Below are 24376 nucleotides of genomic sequence, written 5' to 3'. Positions count from 1 at the left end.
CAACCAGACAAAGGCAGTCACTCAACGGACACGCCTCTTTCGGGTGATTCTAGGTTGTGTCAAGTTGACAGTTAATGTTAACTAGGGTCATGAATCTTAGGGAACATCTGCATTGCTGTGGGAGGAAATAAAGACTTGACTGCATCCCATCAGAACACAGTCAACACACTCACATTAGGAAGTCTGAGAAACATTTAGTGAAGGGGGAATAAAAGGCTGTGGGTGGAATTTAGAAAAACACCTTGTAGCACTGAGCCTGGGGCTGGGAGGGCAAGGCTGCTGCCATCCCTGAGCCTGAAGTTCAGAGAGGAAAGAGTCAGCGCCTCACTTCGGGGGCCCTTCATGGAGAAGGCCACCAACAAGAGCCGAAATCTTCAACTGAAGCAAGCAAGCAGCAGCCTACAGCAGCTTTGCAGGGGAAAGTCAAGGAATGCATATCCTACCTCCACTCCCTTCCCCCACAGTCTTTTCTCACTGCTGCTATTGGCTGAAGCCAACCAGAAGCCCCAGGATAAGAGTTCACTGACAGGTGCCTAGAGCCCAGCTGCTTGGTACCAGGGGAAGAGTCGATGATGATGGTGGTTCTGTGGGGGCTGTGTTAGTGATGTTTCTCATCACTGTGACCAAACACCTGCCAAGAGGCGACATAAGAAGGCTGTATGGCTCATGGTTTGTGGGAATAGCCCATTATGGTGAGGAGTCATGGAGGCAGGAACAGCTTGTGTCTGTGGTGACAGGGGGGCCAGGCTGCTGGCTCACACTTGGTGGACCAGGAAGTAGAGAATAGTCAGGAGGTAGAATCAAGTCTCTGGTGACCATCTTCCTCTGGTGAAGCTCCATCTCCTGAAGATTCTACAACTCAGAACATCTCCCCCCCCCCCCCAATCCGGAGAGTGTTTGAACACACCTGGTCCACCAATATGTGAGCTGCAGAAATTCACTGTTCTGCCTTTGAAGCAGCAAGGAAACTCACAAGTAGTTATTATCACAGTCCTTTAACTATACCAGGGACTCTGCACACAACAGCTGACTGAATGAAGAAGGCAGGAAAGAAGACCGAGGAATGACAATGGGTGCTGGCTCTATGGCCGGTGTCTGTGCATCTCTGTGGATGTGGAGGGAAGAGCCATCTTTCTAGATGACATCTCAGGACATAAACATGTTGCTGTGGCTCTCTCATGGGAATACAAAGTAGGACCCAGAGTCAGAGCACAGGTGTTGACTCAAAGAGGGTGGCAGGCAGCAGTCCCAGCAGGAGGTGAGCCGGGAACACAAAGTGTATGGTGATACCTGCCCACGTGCAGTGGGACAGAGGCGCAGTGCCTGAGGTGGAGTGTGGGAGATCATGAGCAGCCCACCTAATCCAGACAGTACAGGAAGCCATGATGGTGCTGGCGGTTGTGGAGAGAAGGAAAGCAGCCTGTGAGGGTTCTTGGACTGGAGTTGTTCAAATAATACGATGATTATATGCATGTGAATCAGATCTGTCTCGGTTTCTGTGACAAACAGAAGGAACCCATTAGAGGCAGAGCTGTGCCTACCCCCAAAACAGGTATGTTAGTGCTTTAACCCCAGTATCTCGGAATGTGACCTTTAAAGAGAGTCTTTCAGAGGTCATTGAATTAAAATAGAGTCATTATCCTTAGACAACTAGTGTTCTTACAGACAGGAGAAGTCGAAACACAGAGGACCCTGTGAGGAGACACAGCACCCAGAAAGATACAGACAAGCCAAGGAGGGAGCCCTGCAGCAAATCCCCCCCCCCAGTCTCCTGGAGGAACCGCCACGAGACACGCCTTGACTTCATCTGTGGCAGTCCCACATTCCCTCCCCTGCTTTTGCACGTCATTGCGGGTCAGGGAACTCCAGGATGTGGGGTGTGGGAACGCTGGCCATGGATGGAGCTGGAAGAGACAGCTGCGCAGGCTGAGTCCTCTGGTGAAGAAGAGGGCCATCCATTGCGTGACTGACCATGTGGCTGCAGACCTCCACAGATGATGCATGACTGATCACATGGCTGCTGGCCTCCACAGATGACAGCTATGCCTGGCAGGAGCAGCTGTGTGAAACTGGCTTGGAAGGAAAGACAAGCTCTGCAAGAGGATGTTGAAGGCCCCTGGGGTCAGCAAAATGGCAGGGCTGCTGTGGGAACAGATTTGTTATCTTAGCATAAGCGGGGTAGGAGACGGAGCCCAGGGACCTATAAAACTTGGTGGAAACACTTTGCAGGGGGCTGGAGCGAAGAATATACGATGACTCAGAGTCATAGCCACAGACTTCACAGATGGCCCTAATTCCTTCTCCCCTCCCCCTCCCTTCACAGCCAGGGTTGCCAGCAGCTGGCAGTAGCATCCCTTGTCTTCCTCCCATCTTCTCAGACATCATTTCTCAAAGTCACCTTGCCCTGTCTGTGTCTGTAGCGGGGCCTCAGACCTTCAGCTTTTAAGGAAGTGGGTTCTTTCCACAGGAGGCTCTTGAATCCTGTTTAAAACAGTGAAATAGGCCATCTCTGGTGTGATGTGAAGGAGGTGCCTAGGCTGTGAGGAAAAGGAAGAACAGAGTCTGGGTGCCATTGACCATCTGTGGGTGGTAGCAAGTCGACAAGCCTTAATAAAAAACTGGGATTGAAGAAGGCCTAACAGGCATCTGCAAGGCATTCTCACAATCCAGCCTGAAATGACACCCACCTCTCCACCTCCCCCCACCTTTTTTTTTCTTTCTAAAGACAGACTAGCCTTGAATTTGCAAAAACTCCCACCTCGATCTCCCCAATTCTGTGGTCACAGTCCCAAGCTACCAACTCTTGCTCCAGCCAAATCACTGGATGAGGAGCTGGGTGTGTCTGCCTACTACTGACTCATGTCTGTGAATGGCTTTCAAGGGTTCGAGTATCTACCAGTCCCAGCGCTCCTGCTCTCTGCGACTGCATCGCACAGCAGCCCCAGATAACTCTCATGCTGTTCACAGACCTGCAATTTGGGGAGAGCTTGGCAGAAACAGCTCATTTCAGTCCCATTCTGTATTGTGGGGGCAGATGTGATCATCTGAAGGCCCTGGCACTTGCAAGTCTGGAGGTGGAGGCTGGGGCTAAAGCTAGATCCTAGGGGTGGCCTTTCACTGTAGCCTGGGTTTTTTTTTTATAGACTAATGACTGGGTGCCACGGGTAGGTGTCCTCAGAGCGAGAGCCAGGTAGATATCTAGTGGCCTTTGAGTTCTTAATGCACATTGGGCTGCAGTCTACTCATTAACAGTACACTGGGGTCTGTCCATCTGTAAAGGGGGAGGAACCAGAAGCAAGGTTTTAGCAGGTGGAATGTAAAAACGTGGACAGGAATTAAAACTATGCCCCTAGGAAGTTTGTCTGATTGTCTCTATATTTCAAAGAAGCTGTGTAACTTGCCAGAATGATACGGACTCCAAGACACAGAAGTAGAGGGTGGGAGAGAGACTCAGCGGCTAAGAACATGTACTGCTCTTGCAGGGGACCTGAGGTCGGTTCCCAGCACATTGATCGGCTCACAGCCACCGGTAGCGCCAGCTCCAGAGAGTTCCATGCCCTTTCTTTGACTTCTTTAACTGCTGAGCCATGTTCCCTGCCTGTCCTCGTGTGTCTGAAAGCTGAATGTTTCTGCAAGTCGTGTGTGCTGTTACTTTAGCCGCTAGCGTGTCTTACTTCAACATGCCCCTCTTCCGTTTCACTTGACCATTTGGCATTAAATTGTATCTTGTTTTCCCATTTTTTTTTTTTTATGATGACCAAGTTATGGTATTTTTGTGGCTGGCAAGACTTCAAAGTGTTCGGTTTGGTTTTAGGTTCAAAGTCCTGTTATCTGCTAAGAAAATATGACGGAAGAACAGAACCTCCCGATGACCCTGGAGAATTGTTTCATCTCTGGCAAAAAGCCTCTAAAGCAGTGGCCCATTTACAAAGCCATGAATTTTGCAGAATTAACTCGTTGTCTCTTACCACATATAGGCACACAAGCCTGTGAACACAAGAAGACACATCTACAAAACAACCAGTGTCTCTGAAAGCTGAAGCACCCCCACAGAGATAGGCAGAGCTCATCAGACACAGGAACTCAGAGAAGGTCAAGGGAGCCTTGAGAGAGGGAGAAAAGGATGATGTAGAAGGTAGGCAGTGATAGCTTAGGCCAAAGCAAGTGATGCGCTTTTATTCTTGCTGTGCTGGGGAGCTGTAGAAGGCTGCAAGCAGATGGGGTGGTGCTGTGTGTGTCTTTAAAAGCTTATTCTCCATTCTGTATGAAAAGTGGGTTGTAGGAAGCAGGGAGGAGATTGGAAAGGGTCCGGAGAACACAGCTGTGGTCCATGCAGAAGGTGATAGCCACATCTTCTAAGAACTCCGGTGATGGGGAAGAGAGGGTAGGGTTCCAGTGTGGCCTCGACAGAGCTGGCTTCTGGAGATGGATGAAAGATCAATCTGGAGTGATTTTTTTGGTTTGTGGATTGAAGACTTTGTAGACAGGGTTGTACTATGCAGCTAAATTGCCTTAGATGAAGACACACAGGGCTGGGGTATGGCTCTGAGGTGGCACATTTACCTAACATGCAAGGGTGTGGCTCTGAATCCCCATATACCACCGTAAACAGAAAAAGGTGGAGGCATTTACAGGGAGTAGAATAGGGCAGGCTGGAAACTAGAAGTTTACTTTTAGCTAATTAAGTGTCCAAATTGCTTGTTTATTACTTCATCTCTCAAGTGAAGATGACAAATGGGTAATTACGTAAGAGCCTGGTGCTCAGCAGGAGGGCAGGAAACCCATTGGTAAACAGAGGCTAGAAGAGGGAATCGTAACCCCCCCCCAGGGGTGCTGGAGTTACAGGTGGGAGACGAGCCTCCTGCTGTGGGTTCTAAGAATCAAACTCAGGTCCTCTGCAAGTGCCATGAACGTTCTTCATGTCTGAGTCATCTCTTCAGCCTTAAATGTGGTCACACTGAGAAAAGGAACAAATAAAGAGGCCCAGTGACCCCACAAGTCCAGCTTTGAGGTCCTGACATGAGGCTTAGGTTTGAAGAGAGGGCAAAAGGTATGCATAACTAAGTAAACCCCATCAAAGTGTGGCCCGCCCATCATTGAACCCAGCATCATTTCAGCTTGCCTTCCAAAGATGGTCTGCAAGTTCCCAGAACTATGTGAAATCTCTTCCCAAGAGATGAACATCAGCCATTCTGCTCTCCCAGCTAAAGATCCCATGGGAAATTTCAGTTCCTTGGCCGGGGGGGGGGGGGGGGTCCCTTGAGCCAACAGTCTAAAGATGAAGGGAGGGCACTGGTGTCTCTAGAGACCTTTTTCCTACTAGGTCAGTTACTCTGCTGTCTAGTCCATGGGCCCACTCCCTCCTCCCCCAGGCACACCTACCTCCAGCGGATTTAAACTTCCATGAAATAGTCCCACTTCCTCCCAGTTAATACTGCTAGGGTACTCCTAATTTGTTTCCAGATCCCCCCATCCCTTCCCCCAGGAAAAAACAACAAAGAATGAAAAAAAAAAAAAAAAAAAGACAAAATCAAATTTCGCTTCCACACTGCAGGCCGGTGCTACTGCCTCCCACTGGTCTGCTAAGATCTCTGCTCTGGAGTCCTGTTCTCTGGAGGACATTCCCAGATCAGCGAAAATACCTCTCCAGACACTTGTCTGGATGCCTCGTCTATTCTGGTGATGTCTGAACTCTCAGGAAGCAAGAATGCCTCTTTCTCTGGGATGTTTGAGAATGTGTAAGTGAAGACACCAGAATACAAAGTCAGAAACGAGAAGGGGTCTATTGTCCAACTCCCGTCCGCTGTGAGTGTAAATGAGGAAGTGATAGTTAAGGCTTTCCAGCTTCCTGTGGAGAAAGAAACTATCTTGGGGACAGACCGTGGAGGTCACTGAACTTCCTTGAGCAGTAGGTCTTCATCTGGAGGCTGGGGAGGGGGAGGAGCCTGAAGACACTGGATCCTGAGGAGTGAGGATCCATAACAGGCCTGGAACTATAGCTCAGTGGTACAGCACTTGCCTGGCTGAAAAGTCCTCATTTTGATCCCCAACACTTCAGGGTGGGTGGGGTTGGGGAGGGAGGGAGGACACATAATACATTTCCAACAAATCAAAGGAACTCTGGCTGGTTAAAAGGGGGAATTCTGGAATATAAACCACTTCTGGATGTGTTATTCAAAAGGCTTATCAGGATGTCTTAAGTCTCAGATTTTTTTTTTCTTTTGTCTTTTGTTTTTTTTTTTGAGACAGGGCCTCAGGGCCTCTCTGTGTAGCTGTGGCTGTCCTGGAATTCACTCTGTAGACCAGGCTGACCTCGAAGTTCCAGAGATCCACCTGCTTCTGTGCTGGGATTAAAGGTGTGTGTCACTTACCTTCGGGCTTAGTCTCTGAGCTCTTGGGGGAGCAGGGGAAGAGGCATAGAGAGGAATCTCAAAGCATTCCCATCGAACGTGGTCTCTTCCTCCCCATTCTTCCGTGCACTTGGGAAATCAGGCTAAAGCAAATACATCTTCCATCTCCTACACAGTGGGAAACTGAGGCCATCTCAGTTCTCGTATCCCTTCCTTTTCACTTGTCTGCAACTTCCAGTCCTTTCACTTTTAATAAGTAGGCATGGGTGTCGAGGGAGGGGTTTCTGGGCTCTGAGACTTTAATTTCCTATAGGTTGTTGCCCCCAACATCCCATCCCTATCTAAGCTACCCACAGCCTAGATTCTGACCTCAACTCTTTTTTTTTTTTTGTTAAACCACTACCAGAAATGTAAAGAGCTACAGTTACAGTTTTAAGTTTTATATATATATATATATATATATATATATATATATATATATATGTTTTTCCCCCAAGACAGGGTTTCTCTGTGTTGCTTTGGAGCCTGTCCTGGAACTAGCTCTGTAGACCAGGCTGGACTTGAACTCACAGAGATCCACCTGTCTCTGCCTCCCAAGTGCTGGGATTAAAGGCATGTACCACCAACGCCCAGTCTAGATTTATATTATTTTAATTTATGTGTATGAGTGTCTTTCCAGCAAGTACGTATGTAGGGAGTACGGTTTTACCTCCCGCCGCCTAGTCTTGTCCCGCTGCTGCGCCAGCCCCAATTAGCACACAGAGACTCTGTATTAGATATAATTCTGTTGGCCCAGTACTAGTTTCTTACTGGCTAGCTCTGTCTTAAGTATTAACCCATTTCTGCTGATCTATGTATTTCTCTTACCGGGGAGCCGGCCGGCATTCTGCTTTCTCCAGACTCTCCATCTTGACCCCTTCCTACTACTCCTCTTTCCTCTTCGCACCTGGTGCCCTTGGAGGTCAGAAGAGGGTGTTGGATCCTGAATTTCTGATGGTTGTGAGCTACCATTGCAGATGCCGGGAATCAAACACACAGGTCCTCTGCAAGGACAGCAAGTGCTCTTGACCACTGGGCCATCTCTCTAGCCTCAGTTTTGAGTTCTTTACTTAAAAGAGCTGCATTACATCATAGAGAGGGGCACATTAATGTGAACATATTATACCAGTCTCTTACACCTTTCTCTTCACTAGGCTGTGGGCTGCACAAGCACAAGGCTGTGGTACATTTAGCGATGTGATACTAATGAACTTAGAGGGTCAAGGTAGCTCCTTTCCCATCCACAACTGGTGGAGCTAAGTGTCAGGCCCTGACACTGGACCCCATGACTTGAGCTGCAGCCATATGGGCTTCCTGCTAGTGAAGCCCAGAATTAGTTTTATCCTTCTGGCAGAAGAAAGTGAAGGGAACTTGGTTTTCACATTTGCAATCCATTCTTAATAAAACCAGAATACAGAGCAGCAGATTAAGGTATATACTCCCAAAAGGAAAGGAAAGAGGAAGGCAGAGGGGGCATGCCCCCAGTTTCCTCAAACTCATCATTAACCTAAGTCCCGCTTCCTCCCTGAAAAAGGAAGGAGACGGCAAGCTGGGAGGACCATCCCGAAGGCGTTTCCTTTACATGGAAGGAAGCTTCAAGGGCGTGGATGAACATCTTCTCTAACCATGTGCTTCAGGCAAGGACCCTGAGTGCAAAAGAGTTCACACAGGCTAGTGGCTACCAACTGTCCCTTGGCACTCCACCAACACAGTTTTCTTTCTGTTTCCTGTTAGGGAGGACGACTCCCCCACTCCTAGGGAGGTAGGGAGGCAGGGTCTGATCAATTCTAGAAGAAAGCGATGCCTGCCTTTTGAGCTGTAGTAAGTACCATAGACTAATATTTGGCAACCAGGAGCGCCTCACACTCTGAATCGTAAGGCGAGACTCTTAATAGCAGGCTCTGTCTTTGGTAATTGGTTTAAGAGGCAAAGGGCAGCTCTATCTGGCTTCTATTCTGGCAGCAGCCCCCCGTGTCTAATGTCTGGGAGACCGGGTAAGTCAGCCACTAACCACACACAGCAGCAGCAGAAGTGGTATCCCCATGGCACTGGTGTGTGGCCACTAAGTCTGGTTCTTGTTGTCCCTGGAGATCCCACAAGTTAACCATTATCCAGTGTTTAAAAGTTTCTTTTCTGTTTTAACCATCCAGAGGCAGAGTATGCAGCATGCAATCAGAACAATGCAGAGATGAAGCTGTGCACGGAATGCCTGTCGGCAGCAGGCCTGGGAAATGAGGGTGAGTCTGAGACTTGACTCCCAGGGCTTGCTGGGACCAAAGACAGTGAAAACCCAGCTCTCAGATGTGGGCTGTAGTGGATAAAGACTATTTTGGTGAAAGTATTAGAACTTCTAGACACTCAGGATGAAGTGCCTATTACAAGCAAGGCTCTAAGGCCCAGAGGTCATTTCTGTATAGCCATAAGAATGACATGGAGACCTGAGGGACAGGAGGTGGCATGGGTGCCATAACCACACTGTACAGACTCATATTCAAACTCCTGAGTTCAAGTGTCCACCTTTAATGGCTGCGATTGAAGATTCATCTATTGTATGCGGAGGCAGGGGCCAAGAGAAGGGCGAGCATGGCTGCAGTTCAGGGTTCAGGGCCAGGGAAGCAGGCTCTAAGACAGATCTGTCCTGTGGGATTTAGAGCTGTGGTGAGTTTCAGAAATGGCTAGAAATTCCGCCAAAGCACAGGAGGGGAAGACACATCCTAGGGCTATGCTTCTCTTCCAGCCTCTTACATGGAGGCTAGAACATATGATCTGCAGGCAACAGTTTGCTTGGAATGTGGAGGAGAGAAAGAGATCTGAGAAGAGGAGGAAGAGGCGAAGGAGGAGGAAGGGGAGGAGAAAGAGGAGGAGGAGGAAGTGGATGGATCTGAGAAGATAGGAGAAGGAAGGGACAGGGAGGGGAGGCAGAGGGGAAAGGAGAGGAGGAAACATTTTAGGAGACCAGCGACACAGAACTAGAGATACATCATTTTGTATTTGAAGCAGTTACTACAAAGTCAAACCCAGGAAGAGAGACAAAAAGGGATACAAAATGGTGATTTATTGGCAACATTTAGATGTTTATGGGAACAGGCTCTGAGAGTGCTAGACCAAGGATGTGATCATGAATTTTGGGTTGGGCTGAATTTATTAATGTGAAGATCAAGATTCTTATTTTGGTAGTGATTTCGAGGAGCCAGAGAGCTCTGTTTACTTGGTTTGTTGACTGAATCTTGGTTTACATAGTGATTGACAGAACAAAGCCATATGATGCCATGAATTCCTAGTTTAAAATGGAAGAGATGTTGGAATACTAAGCATGTTTCTATCTGTGATGTGCCTCCCTCCCACCGTTCCACCGTTTCCTGCATTTCCACAATGGACCTGAGGCAGGACGGAAAAGCAAGGGGAAATTTGTGGAACGAGAGAGAGAGAGAGAGAGAGAGAGAGAGAGAGAGAGAGAGAGAGAGAGAGAGAGAGAGAGGAGCTCCTCATACTACGATCCTGTAGAAATCTCTTGTCAGCAGGAAAACAAGAATAGAAGCAACATTTCCAACTGCCAGAGGCCTTCCTTCCTTCCCTTCTGGGATCGTCTAGCGGTCTCACCAGAAACTCATTTACTGGAAATGGACATGAACTAAACCCTTTGTATAAACTTCATGACTCCTGGCTTTACCTTCTCTGACTTCTAAGACATCCTTGAAGTCACTTTACTTTATCTCTGTTATTAAAAGGGACAGAGGGAGAAGAGAAAGAATAAGATACCTTGGTAACCTGTAGAACTCTAATAGTCACCAAAAATGGTAGATCTAGCCAAGGCTAAGGGAGGAGCCCCAGTTGCTCTTGGGTGTGTTTTGCTCTCTGTAATTCTCTCTTGAGCCCTCACCCACACTGTGAGCATCTTACCCTTCCCACTCTCTCTTGGGAAGCAATGCACACTTGGCTTTGTCTTTCTTTCTGGCGCCTCTTTTCTTCTTAACCCCTCATACTTAAGCCTATTTTATGATAGCTCCCATAAAACCGCTAATCTGCTTTAGCCTGGCCAGGCCTCCAATGCTGCCTTCTGTGTCAAAGCCACAAATCTTAGTTCAGCCTGGGTCCCTGGGCTTTCTGAGGGTGATGACGTGGGATCTCTGTCCCATGATTGCCTGATGGCCCCGGAAGTCAATGCATCTGCAAAGACATTAGAAATGCATGTGCTGTCACATCTGAGAGCTGCTGCCAGGTTTGAGATGGCTCTGAAGTCTGAAATGGCCTTGGTTTCAGTGGAAGGTAATGCTTTCAGAAGTTTCATTTCATTTAAAACATTTCCCCATTATGTTTATATTTTCCTTTAAATCTTCAAGCATACGAAACATATTTACACTAGCTAGGTTGCCATTTTGTTAACTCCATCACTGACATTATTCCTGGGTGTGTTTACATTGATTGGATTTTTTTCCTGGTTATAAGTCTCATTTTTCTCACATTTTCATTTACCTTATAACTTTTATAAGCACCAGGCATTGTAAATGATACATAATTGATAAGCTGAATTTTGTTGTTTTCCATTGGAGGTTATTGAGGTTTGGGCAGGGAGTGATTTGTGGGGCCACCTTGGTAACCTAACACTTTCTTTTCAAGCTTTGGATTATTTTAGCCCTGTGGTGGTTTGAAAAATAATGGCCCCCATAGGCTCATAGATTTGAAAGCTTGGTCACCAGGAGTGGCACTATTAGGAGGTGTGGTCTTGTTGGAAGAAGTGTGTCATGGGGAGTGGGAGTTTGTCTTTGGGGTTTCAGAAGCTCAAGCCAGGCTCAGAGTCTCTCTCTTCCTGCTGCCTGCAGACTCAGAACCCTTGGAATAAAGGTGATTTATTAGAGTTGCTGACAGGCTGTGTTCCCCAGATCTGACAATGACTGGCTATGAATGGAAAGTCCAAGAATTCAGTAGTTGCTCAATTCATGAGTCTGGATGTCTCAGCTGGTCTTCGGTAGACACTGGAGCCCCGAAGAAGTAGGCTCTAATGTCAGTGAAGGGATGGACTTGCAAGCAGGCCAAGAGTGAAAGCTTCCTTCTTTCATGTCCTTACATAGGCTTCCAGCAGAAGATGGGGCCCAGATTAAAGATGTTTCTTCCTGCTTCAAGATCCAGATTAAAGTCATGTGTCTTCCTACTTCAAATTAAGCGAAATCCCTCACCGCTGTGCCCTCTATTTTTGGATTTTAGTTAATTTTAGAAGTAATCAACTTGACAATCAAGAATAGCCATCACAATCCCTATGGCTAAGATGTGACCTTCAAGTCAGTTATTCTCAGTAGCATGTTCTGGGTTTTTAAACCATGTCCTTACTTTGGGTTGTCACACATAAGCATCTTCTAGCCTTGCAAGACCTCTGGAGGTTACTATTCTCACAACTTCCCAACAGTGACTATCCTCACAGCTCCCCAACAGTGATTGTCCTCACAGCCCCCTAACAGTTATGCTCTACTTTAGCCTGTGGAGTTTCATTCTAAACATTCTATTTAGTGTTCGGCCTAAAAGGAACCCTGCTCTCTAGAACTCACCCTTGCCTTGGCTAGCTCTATCCTGTTTCTACCCCACAGACAGCAGTTATCTTGACTGGTGATTTGTTTCTTGGTCAAGTAAGACATGTATGGTTGGCTTGGCATTTCTCTTACTCCCTGTGCTGGCCTTCAGAAAGGAAGTCCTGGTAACTGAAGAACTTGCCTCTCTTGTTCCCTTCTCTTGGGAATTATCACCCTTGACTGCTATAACCAGGCTTTCTACATGTCCTCTTCAGAACTGAGATGCTGACAATGTGTTATGAAGTAAGGTTTTAGATCCCTAAAGGCCCCACCTTTGTGATTGGGATTAAGACTCTTACAGATGAAGGTTTGTACACGGCCCAGCCAGGTTGCCCTCTGCCTGCTGCTGTGTGCCTGCTTTGGGGCAGAATGCAGATACAGGTGCCATTTTGAAAGCAGAGAGCAGTCCTCAACAGACAACCAAATCTGCCCATGTCGTCTCCGGATTCCAGATGTTCCCAGCCTCTGGACTTAATGAAATAAATTGCCTTTTTGTTTTCCAATATGTAAAACAATTTAAAATAACTGTTCTAGCTAATTACTAGGCACTCTGTTTTGGACACTGTGATTGTTCTAGTTTGCCACTCTGTTGATGCAATAAACACCACGATCCAGAACAACTTGGTGAGAAAGGTGTTTATTTCATCTTATCCTTCCAGGTCACAATCCATCGTTGAGGAAAGTCAGGACAGGAACTCAAGCAGGAGCAGAGCAGGAACCATGGAGGATGCTGCTTGCTGGCTTGTTCCCTGGCTTATGTTGGGCCACCCTTTTTTTTTTTTTTTAAACAACTTGGGACCATCTGCCTAGGGATGGTACCAACCATAGTGGGCTTGGCCCTCCTACATCAATTAGCAATCAAGAAAATGTCTTACAGACACGCATACAGGCCAATCTGATGGAAGCAGTTCTCAGTTGATGTTCCCACTTCCCAGACTTTTCAAGTTGATAACCAAGATTAGTTATCACGGTGATTTTGAAGTGTTTTTACTATTTTACTAGCATACAGAATAATGAGTTCCATTACATATGCACATATTTATCAGTGTACTTGGCTGAATCCTCTCATTACCTTTCTTCCTTCTTCCCGTGTCCTGCTCCCAAATTTCTGTTCCTTTTAAAGTACCTGGTCTGTGATATTCTGCTGAGTCAACACAGACACCCTAGAAATGGTGCCCACTATCTGGAAGAAGTTGTTTGATGTCTCAGCTACAGTTCGACTGGTGTTCATGGTGAGGGTGTGTTACTGCAGCATGGGGAAGTGGAAATCTTCTTTACTTGTCCCTTTTCTAAATTTTTGAGGATGTTGCCTAGGTCCTGACTTTTCCACTTTTGATTCTGGTTTCCATATGAGACTGGGAATGTCTGCATGGCGTGACTGTAGACTTGGTGTTGATCTTCAAACACAGACATTTAAGGGAGGATGTTTCCCCTGTGGATACTTCGTTAGCTTTAGCCTGCAGGCTTCACTATGTAGTAGTTTTATTATTGAAATGCTTTCTGATTTTGATTTTCAGTATAGTTCCTTCTTTGATCTGTGGGTTACTTGAAGTTATTATAAGGTATGAGTCCTTACACACACACACACACACACACACACACACCACACTTGCAAGCATTTCCCTCTGTAGGCAGCTTCTCTTTCAGTTTCTTGGTCTCATCCTTTATTGTACAACTTTTTGATTTTGGTCAGGTCAATTTATGAAAAAAGACAATTTATAGATGCTGTTTTTTGTAACCTATTTAAGAAATATATGTTTCCCTCAGGACTTTGATATTCTGTTTCCACAGTTGGTTTTATGATGCAGTGGTTCTCAACCTTCCTAATGCTTCAAACCTTCAATACAGTTCCTCACGTTGTGGCAATATCCAACCATACAATTATTTTCCTTTCTATCTCATAACTGTAAATTTGCTACTCTCATGAATCATAATATAAATATCTGATATGTGACCCCTGTGAAAAGGTCATTTGATCCCCAAAGGGATCTTGATGCACAGGTTGGTAATTACTGACTTCTGGTGTATCTTGAGTTATCTTTGATGAAGATAAGTAGGATTAAGCAGGGTTTCTTGGAACAGATGACTAGATATAATTAGAACTGCTTAAGAACTATATTTTGCCCTATTTATCTGTAAATTTATTTATTTTCAATTTTTTTAAAAATTTATTTTATGTGTACAAGTGTTTTGCCTGCATGTATGTTTGTGCACCATGTGTGTGAATGGTGCCAGTGGAATCCAAGAGGGTATCATGTCCCTGGGACTGGATTTACAGACAGCTGTGAGCCACCACATGGCTGGTGGCAATTGAACCTAGATCCTCGGGGTCTTAGCTGACCCATTTCTTAAGCATCACTTACTATAGACTTTTCCATCTTCTTAATCTCCCTCTCCTCTCTCTCTTTTCTCTCTCCTCCCTCTCCTCTCTCTCTCTCTTCTCTACCCCCTCTCTTTAATTCTGGGTTTTGACTGAACTTCAGGTTCCATGTGTTCAGTACCTACCTCTTTGAATTGTGTCCTCAGACATCTTTTCTGTTGTTTGCTTTGGGGAAGGGCCTCACTGTTTCCTGGCTGGCCTTGAACTCATCCTGTAGCCAAGCGGGAAGCTGATATTTCAGTCTCCCCGCTTCAGCCTCCAAAGTATCTCAGGTTAAGACTGAGTCACTAGGTCCATCTTTAACACTGTTTTATTCTGAATTTTTAATCTTTATTTTGTGTGTGCAGGGGTGGGTGGATGCATGTGCCAATCAGAGGACAACTTTAGCATCCAGTTCCACTTTGCTGCCAGGTGCACTGGGATTATGAACAAAGTCTGTTGTTTAGTCCTCTGTTGCCAGCATCTCTGCTGTCCTCCACCTTGCTCCGTGCTCAGGGAAGTTACCAGGGTGGATTTACACAAGTAGATCCCAACCCCTTTGATTTGGGGGTCAAAGGAGCATTCAAGGACAAGATCAGAGGCCATGAAGTTGAGAAAGATTAGGGTCTTTTATTATTCAGGCATTTGTCTCTGTGTCTTATTATTCGTGTTACACATTTAGATACCTGTTCTAATATCGCCCCAGATGCCATTGCTCTTCTGAAGGCAGCTACCCCTTCAAAGCTCCTCTAGGGTTCTGTCACTTATGGCCTCTTCCTTTCTAAGAGAGGTGTTAGCTCTTATGATTGCAAATCATGCCTGGGCTCCTGATCAATCCTTTGGTGCCCCCTAAGCCTGCCTCCTAACTGCTCATGGTCAGTCTTTTTTACATATTAAACTCTGAGAGACATTTTACTTTGAACATGTTCTCTGTTCTCTATAGTGGCACGGGCATATTAGAATTTTAAGAAACTAGACCTAATACTGAACATCTTTGCTGAATAAACTTCATTTTATGAATTTGGTTTTTAGGAATTCTTGGGTTTCCCTAGCAGGCATCACAACACCCTGTGCTTGGTGACCTTTGCATTAAATACCTTTAATTTTATCACTTTCACCTCTGTCCTGCCATTCTTTGGCCTCCATCCTAATGTTGAGCAGAAATGCTGTTGCCTATTCCCGGCTTTAAGTCAAAGTCACTGAGAAGAACACTCTTTTGTAGACCCGGAGAGCTACACCATTGAAGTCGACAGGATTCTCTTCTCTCTGAGTTTGTTAGTTTTTCAAATCATGAACAGATGTTGACTTGTGCTGAATGCCTTCCTTCATGGTTTGAGGTAACCACAGAGACCCTCTCTTTCTCTTTCTGTTCTGCTGTGGGTCCCAGCCCTCGGCAGTGCATGCCAAGGTCAAGGCTGGGGGACTTTCCTTCCCTGGCCAGTCTCAGAAAGCAGAGCTGGGTCCCTCTCCACTCCCAGTCCTCTCAGAGTGAAATGACTTCGGGTCCCCCCCCCCCCCCCCCCCCCGCTTGCAGAGCCTACAAGAAGTCCTTGACTACATCATGTTGATGTATTGTTTTGTGTATAAAACATCTCTTTTGTGTTTATCTAAGAACTCCAGGGCGTCAGTAAAGAAGGGAAGCCATAATGAAAGTGATGGGGAGAAAAGCTCATGCTGATCTGAACCTATATTTGCAGCGATCCTATAAAGTGGGTCTTAGCACACTTACTGGACAGGGGCAAGAACGTGCTCTGAAGACATGAGAGGCCTTGCTCAGGACATCGTGAAAGCCTCCCTGGATTCAGATCTTGAACTTTGTAATCTTGCACAGGGAATGCGAATGTCGCTCAGTTGGTAGAGTGCTTGTCTAGCATGCCCCACTGAAGCTTGGGTTCTATCCCCAGCACTGCATAAACTGGGTATAATGGTGCACACCTGTAATCTCAGCATGGGGAGGTGGGGGTGGTGGAGGCAAGAGGATCAAAAGTTCAAAGGATTCTCAACTCATTGAGTTCCCGGACAGCATGGACTATGGACTTTGTGCCACCATATGTGAAAACGAAAACAAGAAGAAACTTCATTTATTTTCTCCTAACAGAGAAGTGAGACCAGGTCCCAATTCATCACCCACCCACCTCCCCCCAGTCTGGGCTTCCTTTCCCTGCCCTTTGGAGCCTCAGTACTATGTCTCTGAGTCTGGTTCCTCACTTCCTCCCAGCTTCCCACTCACTTCCACAGCAGAAGGGCCTGAGGCCCATTGTCTATGCTCTCAGACCTTGCAGGCTCTCCGAAGTGGATGACTATTCTGCCCATGCTGTGAGTATTGGTAACACACACGTGTGCCTGGGCAGGAGTCACAGATCCCCCCTGCTCTGATTCTCCTGGTGCTGAGATGGGCTGGCATGTGCTACTGCCTGGCCTGCTCCTTTCCCTGCCTGTGGTAACAGGGTGGACCACTTCCAAATGCCTACTGACTGAAGGCTCCCAGCTGCCCTTGGTCTCTCGCTACTTCTCCTTCTGCTCAGTGTCCCCATTGTCCTTGCTTGCTGCATGCAACTCAGTGAAGAATCTGACAGAGACCTTGGCGGATGTGCCTCAGACTGTGGAAGGGCTCTGCCTTGGCGGCACTGTATCTTCTCTGCCTCCAGATGCTTTCTCTGCTTTTCCTGGACTCAAGATCCTGGGGCTGAATCTGCATCTCAGCCGACTCCAGCCGGGAGCTCTCCGAGGCTTGGGACAGTTGCAGAAACTCTCTTTCCTAGACCATCCTTTTGGGAAGCAATCCCTCTTTATACCTCCTGATGCCTTTGGTGACCTGATTTCCCTCCAGAGACTCCATATCTCGGGCCCCTGCTTGGACAAGAAGGCAGGCATCCAACTGCCTCACAGTCTGCAATGGCTGGCTGTCGTGTTCAGTTGCCTTCAGGATGTTGGGCAGCTGGCGGGCATGTTTCCAGATCTGGCGCAAGGTTCCTCCTCTTCCAGGGATCCATGGGCCCTGCATATGTTGGATCTCTCATTCAACCAGGGGCTGAAGATGGCTAGTCCTGGGTCCCTCCAGGGTCTTCAGCTGGACACTCTGAAGCTGGACCAAACACCTCTGGAGGCATCGAGAGTGAGGGCCCTGGGACTTCAGAAACTGGATGTCCTGTCTGCAACATTCACTGCTGTGACTGAACTGCCAGCCGAGGCTGTTGCCCACTTTGAGCTGCAGGAGCTGAATGTGGGAAAAAACAAGATAGGATCTATATCTCAGGAGGCCCTGGCTTCCTGCCACAGCCTGAAGACCTTGAATCTTCAAAGCACTGGACTGACTAAGCTGCCACCAGGGTTCTTGGCTGCCATGCCTAGGCTTCAGAGACTGTACCTGGCTGGAAACCGACTGCAGAGCAAAACGCTGTGCATGAATGAGACTGGAGACGTGTCAGGGCTGATGACTCTGGATCTGGCAGCCAACGGGCTGGGTAGCCTGCCCCCAGCCACCTTCTCCTGTTTACCACACTTGCGGGAGCTGCTGCTTCAGGACAACCAGCTGCTTTCCCTGGAGGGGCAGCTATTCCAGGGTCTACAGCAACTAGAGACCTTGAATTTGGATAAAAATCCCCTGTTTAACCTGGGTAAGAACTGGTTGGCTGCTCTGCCTGCACTGACCACCCTTAGCCTGCTAGACACCCAATTGCCACTGAGCCCAGACCTTGGCTTCTGGGGAGCAAAGAGCCTGCACAACTTGAGACTGAAGCTTCCCTCTGTCCCTGCTCCGGCAGTATTGTCCCTGCCCATGAATCTGATCAGCTTAGAGCTTCAAGCAGCCTCAGGCATGAAGCATTGGGGGTTATCTCCAAATGTCTTTCCTTCCTTGGAGACCTTGACTATAAAAGGCAGGGGCCTGAAGCTGGAGGTCCAGAATGCCTCTGAGGTCTTCCCCGCTCTTCAGCAACTTTCCCTGCTCCAGAATAGCTTGGAGGCCTTCTGCTCACAGGACACCTCCAACATTTTCCTCTGGCAGCTCCCCAAACTTCAGACCTTGAAGATTTGGGGTGCTGGAAGCAATTCCAGACCCTGCCTCATCACTGGGCTGCCCAGCCTACAGGAGCTGAAGCTGGAGGCCCTTCAATCCATAATACAGCCCCGTTCAGTACATCTGGAGGAGCTGCTGGGTGAGCTTCCACAGCTCCGGGCCCTACAGCTGTCCGATACAGGGCTCAGGTCACTGTCAGCTGCCGCTTTCCAGAAGCTGGGCAGACTCCAGGCCTTTGCACTATACAATGAGAAGGACTTGGTCCTGCATGACAGTCTGAGGGAGTACAGCCCTCAGATGCCCCAGTATATATATATTCTGCAGTCGAACTTGGCTTGCCAGTGTGCCAATGCATGGATGGAGCCATGGGTTAAGCAGTCCACTAAAACCTACATATACATACTAGGCAATAAGTTATGTCCAGCAGAAGAGGGGGGCCCTGGCAAGCATACACTCTTCTCCTTTCTACGGGACCACTGTCCACAGTCTTTGGAGTTAAAACTCTTTTTAGCCAGCTCTTTTTTGGTGTTTCTGATGATTGCTTTGCCACTCCTCCAAGAAGCCAGGAGCTTATGGATCCCCTTCCTGAAGGCCTTGTTCAGGGTTTGGCTCCAGGGTTGGAGGGGTCAGGAAGATGAAGGAAAGAGGTTCCTTTTTGATGTATTTGTGTCCCACTGCAGGCAAGACCAGGGCTGGGTAATAGAGGAACTTCTGCCCGTTCTGGAAGGCTTCCTTCCAGCTGGTCCTGGCCTACGCCTCTGTCTCCCTGACCGAGACTTTGAGCCTGGCAAGGATGTAGTTGAAAATGTGGTGGACAGCATGGTAAGCAGCCGTGTCATATTCTGTGTGCTGAGTGGCCAGGCCCTGTGTGACCCTCGCTGCCGCCTGGAGCTCCACTTGGCCACCTCTCTCTTCCTGGCTGCCCCCTTCCCCCCAGTGCTGCTGCTAGCCTTCCTAGAACCCATTTCCCGACACCAGCTCCCTGGCTACCACAGGCTGGCTCGGTTGCTTCGGCGAGGAGACTACTGCTTGTGGCCCAAGGAAGATGAAAAGAAGGCTGGCTTCTGGGCTTGGCTGAAGAGCAGGCTAGGGCAGCCAGGGTTAGAACAGGGTGGCGCGTGTGGATTTTAGGGTGGGGGTAGGAGAAGCAAGCTAGCCTGGCAGGGAGTCAGTGTGTTTGTGGGGGAGGGGGCCACAGTGGGGCTGAGAGCCTGAAGTCAGCTTTTGTAGGTGCAGGAATCCACATGCTGGCAACACAGGTTGGAGCGCTCGCGGGGGTGGGTGGGGGGGTGGGGGTGAGGGATGGGGGGTGGGGGGGTGGGGGTGAGGGATGGGGGGTGGGGGGGTGGGGGTGAGGGATGGGGGATGGGGTGCTGGAGGTTGAATGAGGAAAGCTGAGTGACAGCAGGTGCCCATGGGGGTATGTGACGTTCCCATGATCTCTAAAACCTCAGTAAACTGGCTAACCCCAAGAAATGATGGATTGGTTGAATTTTTTATTTAGTGGAAATGCATGAAGCAGAGGACCAAAGGGGAAATGCAGGCAGCAGAGGTTGGGAAGAAGATAAGGCCTTTCTAAGCTTGGGACTTGGGACCAGGCCAAGTTCAACCTGATCTTCAAGAGGCCAATTGGTCCTTTTGTATACAGGGGCATGGGAGACGTGTTAGTTTCACTTCTGCTGCTGTGATAAAACCTGGACCAAATTCAACCCAAGGGCTGGGCAGTGGTGGCACACGCCTTAATCCCAGCACTTGGGAGGCAGAGGCAGGAGGATCTCTGTGAATCTGAGGCCAGCCTGGTGTACAAATTGAGTTCCAGAACAGGATCCAAAGCAGAGAAAAGAAAAACCAACCAACCAACCAAAAAATCAAAATGAAGTGAAGGAGGAAAGGATTATTTTTTGGGGGGGCAGGGGTGGGGTGGGGGTGAGGGCTTAAAATTCCAGGTCAACTAGGACTGATATTTCACACAGCAGTACCTCCAACCAGGGAACTCACTTCACAGCCAAGATGTTCTCCAAGAACTATGGAGGGTGGCGCTTACCACTGGGTGGTTGGTACCACCCAGAGTGGACTTGGTTCTTCAATTGACAATCAAGACAGTTGCCCACAGTCATGCCCTAGGCCAATCTGTTCTAGCCAATTTCTCAGTTGAGGCTTTCCTCTCAGATGACTTTAGGCTGTGTCAGGTGACAGTTAAAGCTAACTAGGATAGAACAGTTGACAGCCACAAAGCTGGGATGCCATCCAGGAGATCATTTCTCCTCAGTGAAAACATGAAGATATGCTCATGTAGATCATCCTTTTGAGCCTCCAAACAGCACTGTCACCCTGGATGCTCTAGGTATGGAGCCAGCCACATGTAGCTGCCAGTGAGCCTTTTATACTGACTGCTTCTTTATTGATGGACCAATCCCCCACCCCCACCTGGGACCTGCTAAAGATCCTTTAAGATCCAGCTCAGCCATCACTTTCTCCAAAGGCCTGTGCTGAGCTCCCAGACTAGGGCAGGGTTTGGGAAGAAAATATATTACTATTCCCCTTTCTCTCTCTCCTAGTTCTGCCTGTCCCAGCCTGGCCTTGGGACTCTCTAAGTAACTGGGGATGAACTCCCAATCTTCTTGCCTCCTCATCTCAAGTGCCAGGATTGTGTGTGTGTGTGTGTGTGTGTGTGTGTGTGTGTGTGTGTTATCTGGCCCAGCTATATTTCTCTTTCTTTTTAAAATACCATTTTTTTTTTCTGAAACTAGAGTGCCATTGCCCTCTTTAAAACTATGTGGCTTTAGTATGTCACTTATTCTTTGCACACACGTCCTGTTCTGTAAAAAAAGGGATAGCACCTTTCCCCCTCAGTATTTTGAGATGATTAAATGCATTAATATGACTGAAGGAACAAGAGAAACATCTACCAATTCATTACACATGTGTTCAATAGAAGCTTCATATTGCAGGACTGGATTAATAATCCATACTGAGTGATTAATAATCCATACTGTTCTTGAAAAGGACTTGAGTTTGCAGTCTAGCACCCACTTTGGGGCAGGAGCTCACAACAACCTCTAACTCCAGCTCCAGGGGATCTGACACCCCTTTTTGGCCTCGGAGGGTACTAGTCTGGTAGTGGTGGTGTAACTCCAGTACTCAGGCGGCAGAGGCAGGTGGATCTCTGTGAATAGTTCCAGGCCAGCCTGGTCTACCAAGCAAGTTCCAGGACAGCCAAACCAAACCAAAACTAAAAGCCAAAAACCAAACCAAAAAATCCAAAGTCCAAACATACAACAAAAAAGAATCTTTTAAAGAGAAAAAATTAAAATACTGTTTTATATTACTATATATTATATGTATATTGTTTATAAGCAAATAGACATATGTTGGAAGCATGTGCTTTGGAAGTGTGTTTTACTTCCAGGAATACTTGACCCAGAAGGTTTGGAAATCAGGTTGTGAAGCAAAGATGAAGGTAGACGGTGGAGTCTACTTCTGACCTAGGGGAAAAGATTCAGATAGGCATATGGAGATTGCTGCCAAACCAGATAGAACCCAAGGCTAGTTCTGGCCGGGATTTGGCCTCTTAGGGATTAAAAAAAAAAAGTTTTCCATTTTTGTAATAAAAATTCCAGGTTTTAATTAGACAAAAGACTAAGAGACAACAAGCGATTCCAGGCTGGATTTAGGGCGAGGGCTGCCCTCTTGTGGCCAATTGGTGTCTCTCTCTTTCTGTCTCTCCACCTCCGTTTCTGCTCTCTAAGACATCTCACTAGACCCTGTAAAGCTGTCTTTCCACCTTCAGACACCAACACTCTCTTTGATGTCTCATTCCACTCACACCTCCTTACTGTGTCAGAGCTTACTTCAAGTCCTCTCCTCCTTCCATGTGCGGCCTCTTTCTTCATGAAAGGTCAGGCAGAGAGCAAGGAAACATCTGGAATTTCAGGGCTTCAAATTTCAGCCTAGGTACCTACTGTGTGTGCGTGATATTGAGCAAGCTAACTTATCTCTCCAATACCCCACCACTTTTGTAAGTTGGGGTAACAATACCAACCTCATAAAGCTGCTGGCACAATTGAGTAAGGTATGCCAATAGTAACTTATTAAAACCAACACATTACATACATGAAATCATGGGATATATATTAAAAAGGAAGTCAGAATATAGTTTCTAGCTAAGGAGTTGGAAATGGGTTATTAAAACTAAGATGTAGAATTTCCCCCAAATGTAACACTAATATAGTAAGCTTTTCCTTTCCAAATACTAGCACTGTCAAGTTTCATAGCTCTCAATCAAAATAACAGCCAATAGTCATTCAACTTTTTGAGTGCTAGGAAGGTGATAGGCTCTTGACAGACATTCTTTGCCAATCTCTTTCTGATGAGTCTACAAAGGAAGATTTCACTGTTATCATTCTCACCCTCCAGACAAGGAAACTGAAATGTTAGAAGTGTAGGAGAGACAGCTCAGTTGATAAGGTGCTTGCCACATGATTAATAAGGGTTTGAAGTCAGGTTCTTAGAATCCATATAAAAGCCAGAAGTCTCAGTGCCATATGTAATGGCAGTATTGGGGAATGAGTCGGGAGGCAGACAGGCAGATTTCCAGAGCTCATGGGTTAGCTAACCTAGCAGAATCTTGAGCTCCAGGTTTAGCACAGACCCCATCTCTAATGAACAGGGCAGAGAATGCACCATGAAAGACACTCATATTGACCTCAGCCCTCCATAAGCATGCGTGCCTGCATGCACAGTGCACCGACCCACACAAACACACATGTACAAGAAAGGCGTTAGCACTTTGCCTAAGGTTTTACCTTAGGCATCCTGCATTGAAAAAGTAAGTGGCTTGAATCCAGAATCCATGCTTTACCTAATACTACCTTTAATTTTCAAAATGTCATGAGATGCAGGTTCTGCTCTGTCTCCTGAATTTTACAGAAAAAAAAAAAACAGGACAAATGTGATGCAGTATTTTTTTGTTTTTGTTGTTTTTCAAAGCTTCACAGCTTGGAAGTATCAGAGTTGGGATTTAGATCTATACCTGACTACAACCCCCACATTTCCAGCTTCCTATCAGATTTCTCAGACTTTAGAGTATTTGCAGCGTTTATCTATTACTATGACAAAACACCAAGGCCAAAACAACTTGGAGAGGAAAGGGTTTATTTGGCTTATGCTTCATTGAAGGAAGCTGGGGAACTCAAAGAGGGCAGGAGCCTGGAGGCAGGAGCTGATGCAGAAGCCATGGAGGGGTACTGCTTATTGGCTTGCTCAGCCTGCTTTCTTATAAAAACCCAGAATCACTAGCCTGGGGTGGCCCCACCCACAATTGGCCGAGCCCTTTCCTGTCAATCATTGATTAAGAAAATGTCCCACAGCCCATCTTATGGAGACATTTTCTCAATTGATCCTCCTTCCTCTCTGATGACTCTAGCTTGTGCCAGTTTGGCATAAAACTAGCCAGGACAGTGGTACAGACTAACCACAAATCATACTAAAATCATTCAGCAAGAAGAATTAACATGTTTCCAACACCCACGAGGATTCAAGCTCCGAACAAACCGATTTACATAATAACGGCCAATATCTGCTACCCATTGTTGGATCCTGGCTCTGAGTTAGCAGATCTAGGTTTGTTTCAATGACGCCTCACATAAAACTGTGACGTGGGTTCTATTATTGTTCTTACAACAGAAGAGGTGAGGCACAGAACTCTTCCAAACCACTCTGTAGCTTCCAAATTGTAGTTTCATCTGTCCAACTTTCTGCCCAACAGAATGGTCACTCTGGTTGTTAGGTTTCAAACCTGAGACAAATGGCTGAGATGGCTACTTAACACATCAAAGCGAACCTGGCCGCCAGGGTCTCCCTGCATCCCTCAGTCCCTACAGGCACCTCGGCCATTTGTTCCAGGTTTGAAACCTAATAGTTACTCTCTTTATTTGCTGTTATTTTCCCCTACTTTGACTAGCTCAACATAGTGACCCTGGCTTCTTCAGTGAGCTCTACCCTTTCTAATCTAGGCTCCGCCCACTAGGCGGTGCCATCACCACAGAAC

The 24376-nt window shown here is 47.1% G+C and overlaps 1 protein-coding gene across 1 annotated transcript; it reads left to right on the top strand.

Moving 5' to 3' along the window:
- Positions 1-16569: 16569 nt before the first annotated feature.
- On the top strand, positions 16570-19458 carry LOC127225088 (toll-like receptor 12). The gene has a single exon (XM_051188347.1). The coding sequence runs from the start codon at positions 16702-16704 to the stop codon at positions 19456-19458; it is 2757 nt and encodes a 918-aa protein (XP_051044304.1). The 5' UTR covers positions 16570-16701.
- Positions 19459-24376: the final 4918 nt, after the last annotated feature.

The sequence above is a fragment of the Phodopus roborovskii genome, unplaced genomic scaffold (assembly GCF_943737965.1).
Source record: "Phodopus roborovskii unplaced genomic scaffold, PHOROB, whole genome shotgun sequence".
NCBI classification, from domain to species: domain Eukaryota; kingdom Metazoa; phylum Chordata; class Mammalia; order Rodentia; family Cricetidae; genus Phodopus; species Phodopus roborovskii.
Note: the sequence above shows the minus strand (reverse complement) of the source record. Positions and strands in the feature narration are given on the sequence as shown.

Excerpts from the sequence above, each read along its gene's own strand:
- LOC127225088 (XM_051188347.1), top strand. The coding sequence starts at position 16,702 with ATGGGCTGGCATGTGCTACTGCCTGGCCTGCTCCTTTCCCTGCCTGTG.